The following is a 3,967-nucleotide window of genomic DNA, read 5'->3' as shown; positions in this document are numbered from 1 at the left end:
AGAAAATTACTTTTTTCTTTTGCTTCATCNCTACAAAATTGAATTTGTTCTTTTTTACTTTTCAAAGAAAACAACATGGCTCCGAAATTACAATCGTCAGCCAGAAAATTACTTTTTTCTTTAGCTTCATCTTGTCAGATCTTCTGTAGTTGGATCATGATCTAAAGTGCTCAACATTTATTTTTTGGTCAACGACAGTCTATGCGCGCTTTACATTAAACTTTTGCCTGGTATATAAGACCTTTAAGTTCTATTACAATTCGGAGAAATGTGCTCCCAATTTTTGCAATTCACTTCCGTTCCGCTAAAGCAACCCTGTGTGAGAACCAAGCCATATTCCGACATTTTGTTTTTCACGCATCGTTTTGGAGCGAAGCACAAAAAGTATTATACACACCCGATTCAATCGATTGAAGCCATCCCGAGCAGCAGGAAGTGTACTATACGAAGCAAAGAAAAAGTGAAAATTTGTATTTCTGCCCTAATTAATTGAGTAAAAGTTAAGTGATAATGGGCGATCAACGAGGAACACGCGTCTATGTCGGTAATCTAACCGATAAAGTGAAGAAGGATGATCTAGAAGGAGAATTCACTAAATATGGCAAGTTAAATTCAGTTTGGATTGCTTTTAATCCACCAGGCTTCGCTTTTGTGGAATTCGAGCACCGTGATGACGCAGAAAAAGCCTGTGACGTGCTTAATGGTACAGAATTGTTGGGCTCACAGCTACGTGTAGAAATCTCCAAGGGCCGGCCACGTCAAGGTCGTCGTGGTATGGGCGACCGTGGTCGGCGTGACTTCGGTCGTCGAAGCAACAGCGGTGGCGGCGGCGGCGGTTATCGCCAACGTGGCTCCGGCAGCGGTGGCGGACGTTACAACGACCGTGGCTACTCCGGTGGTGGTGGCCGTCAAGGTGGCGGATACAGCAGCCGCGATGGCGGCAGTAGTGGCTTCAATCGACGCGACGTCTACGGTAGCAGCAGTGGTGGACGCGATAGTGGACGTTCTTTCGGCGGCAGTGGTGGATACGGTAGCGGAAGTGGCGGACGCAGTGGTGGCAGCCAAGGTGGAGGACGCTTCAGATCGCGTTCGCCAGTCGGTCATCGCTTCTAAATTAAGCAGCAATGGATAAAAAAGTAAAGAAATATTCATACATACTATATTGTGTTTAAGGAAGGTAGCATGATGTGATTGTTGGAACATGTGTGAGTGTGGCACCAACAGCGCAATTTTTAAAATTATAGGAGATTACTAGTACGCAGTAATAGTTTTGAGAGTATTTGAGAAATGCAAAACTGCAATTCGTTTTAGAAGTGTAAGGGCTATCGAAATACAACACACAACACAGACAAGTGTTTAGACAGAAAAGATTCATTAATTGGTTTAAGTAAATGTAGAGCAAATAGACATCAAGAAACCGATGATAAACACGATGATGATAATTTGTAGAAAATGTCTACCGCTACCCAAATTTGAACGCTAATTATAAGCTAATTCGAGACAACAAGTTACTACGTAAAAAAGAAATCATAACTTTTGAAATAAAATATCTTCAATATCTATGTATACTTAACAGTATTCGCAAATTATCTGGATGTATTGATTTTTCTTCGAATTTTCGTTTATAAAACTTTATGTTAATTTTTCGCTAATCTTATCTACACACATTTCAACTACGACATACGACGTATATTATTCTACACTTCCAGCCTAAAATCCACGCCTTACACGCTCGCTCGCGTAAACGCATTATCCATGCTCGAACCTCGCAACTCCGAATTGGCTCCGTTTTGTGTTATCTACGCAGACCAAGTTGAAGACTTATCTTCGAAGAAACTCATTTCAACTGCCTACACGCGTTCACAAGATTAATACGGCAGCCTAAACAAGCGCAACAACCACCAGTTGGTTACGTTTCCTCCGTTAAATTTTCTTAATCGTTCTTCGTTTGTATAATACGATCACGAAACACGTTTTCCAAAAACTTCCAACACTTTTAAAGCTCAGTCCTCCGCCTTTTATTTTCGTTTGCCACCATTGCGTCGCACATTTCCGCTTTTCATATTCATCGCACAATATCGCAATCAAATCAAGTAATCAGCTAAACTGAAAATAGAAACCGTATCTATATCATTCGTTACTGAACGCGTCCAACTATGTTCTATCTCCGTCTGCGCTTCCGTAGAAAATTCAAATTCTTCGCATACCAAATTGAAAAAGATGCTATGCTTCGTACTTGCCCATGTATACCCTTCCCGACCCCGAAACCGACTACTAAGCCGTACCCGTTTTAAATGCTTAATGCAATTATGCCATTTTACGCTTCGAAATTAAGCATTTCTTGTTGGTTGGGTACACATCTAAACAATCAAGTGTCGGTGGGGGGTAAACGCGCTAAATCTTAGCGGGCAAATATCTCGCTTGAAACCCCAAATACACTATGCCAGCTTATACATTTAACAGAACAGCCATACGAGGACTTGAGCACAAACCAAATGACTTACTATACAATACTCAAGGAACTGACTATGTGGACGCTAATTTCCTTTCCCACTAACTATCACTTTCCAAACCCCTTTTTTCAGCAACGATTAATGGAGATTTTCGAGTTTGTAAGTATAAGACATGATACAAAAATTTGAAGGTAAAACCGCTGAGAGGCAGCATGAACATTTTTGAAGCTTGCTAACATAAATAAAAGAATATTTGAATATTTTCATCTATTTGTTTTACTTTTATTTGGCAAATAAATTTGGCAACTTCAAAAAATAAATTATGACTGACAAATTGAGTGAGCGGTTTTACTTTTAAATATTTTTATCATGGTATTAGATTTTAAGAGTTTTATTTTTCATATTTTCAGTTTTTAAATATAACATTTATGCGAATTATGTAAATTTTATTTAAATTAGAATGCTTTGGCAAGTCAAAAAAAAAAATTTATGGTAATCTTCACAGTTTTTATCAGTAAATTTGTTATAATTTCTGGCCTTAATTATCNTAAATAAAAGAATATTTGAATATTTTCATCTATTTGTTTTACTTTTATTTGGCAAATAAATTTGGCAACTTCAAAAAATAAATTATGACTGACAAATTGAGTGAGCGGTTTTACTTTTAAATATTTTTATCATGGTATTAGATTTTAAGAGTTTTATTTTTCATATTTTCAGTTTTTAAAGATAGCATTTATGCGAATTATGTAAATTTTATTTAAATTAGAATGCTTTGGCAAGTCAAAAAAAAAATTTATGGTAATCTTCACAGTTTTTATCAGTAAATTTGTTATAATTTCTGGCCTTAATTATCTATTAGCTGTCAATGACCGAAAATAGTTATNAATAAAAGAAAATTTGAATATTTTCATCTATTTGTTTTACTTTTATTTGGCAAATAAATTTGGCAACTTCAAAAAATAAATTATGACTGACAAATTGAGTGAGCGGTTTTACTTTTAAATATTTTTATCATGGTATTAGATTTTAAGAGTTTTATTTTTCATATTTTCAGTTTTTAAAGATAGCATTTATGCGAATTATGTAAATTTTATTTAAATTAGAATGCTTTGGCAAGTCAAAAAAAAAATTTATGGTAATCTTCACAGTTTTTATCAGTAAATTTGTTATAATTTCTGGCCTTAATTATCTATTAGCTGTCAATGACCGAAAATAGTTATGCTGAGTGTATTAAAACTAAATTTAATGGTCGTGAAAGCTAATCGGCTTTCGGTTTTTGTTATCTTTATTGAGTTTAGCTTATTTTTCTCTACCATATCAACTATTCATAAGTTTCTCACTGTCTACATATTTGCATGCAGTGGTGGGGAAATAAGTAGGGGCACGTTTTTTAAAATTTTTTTTTGTTGTATTTGGTTTCTTTTTTTTTTTCAGAATAAAAATTGTCAAAAATCAACGCNCATTTTTTTTTTTTTTTTTTTTTTTTTGGTTTTTTTTTTTTTTTTTTTTTT

General features: G+C 35.1%; 2 protein-coding genes across 2 annotated transcripts in view; both read left to right on the top strand.

Moving 5' to 3' along the window:
* Positions 1-324: 324 nt before the first annotated feature.
* On the top strand, positions 325-1,589 carry Rsf1 (Repressor splicing factor 1). The gene has a single exon (XM_017624054.1). The coding sequence runs from the start codon at positions 511-513 to the stop codon at positions 1,111-1,113; it is 603 nt and encodes a 200-aa protein (XP_017479543.1). The 5' UTR covers positions 325-510; the 3' UTR covers positions 1,114-1,589.
* A 102-nt stretch (positions 1,590-1,691) lies between these two features.
* The window catches only part of SCCRO4 (DCN1-like protein SCCRO4), a 21,294-nt gene continuing 19,018 nt past the window's right edge, over positions 1,692-3,967 (top strand). The window contains exon 1 of the mRNA XM_017624051.1: positions 1,692-2,612. The gene's annotated coding sequence lies outside the window, so the exon portion shown is untranslated. The remainder of the gene's footprint in view (positions 2,613-3,967) is intronic.

Source organism: Rhagoletis zephyria, unplaced genomic scaffold (assembly GCF_001687245.7).
Source record: "Rhagoletis zephyria isolate East Lansing unplaced genomic scaffold, Rhagoletis_zephyria_1.1 Rzeph_scaffold_03483, whole genome shotgun sequence".
In the NCBI taxonomy this organism is placed as follows: domain Eukaryota; kingdom Metazoa; phylum Arthropoda; class Insecta; order Diptera; family Tephritidae; genus Rhagoletis; species Rhagoletis zephyria.
This window is presented reverse-complemented; position numbering and strand designations above follow the sequence as displayed.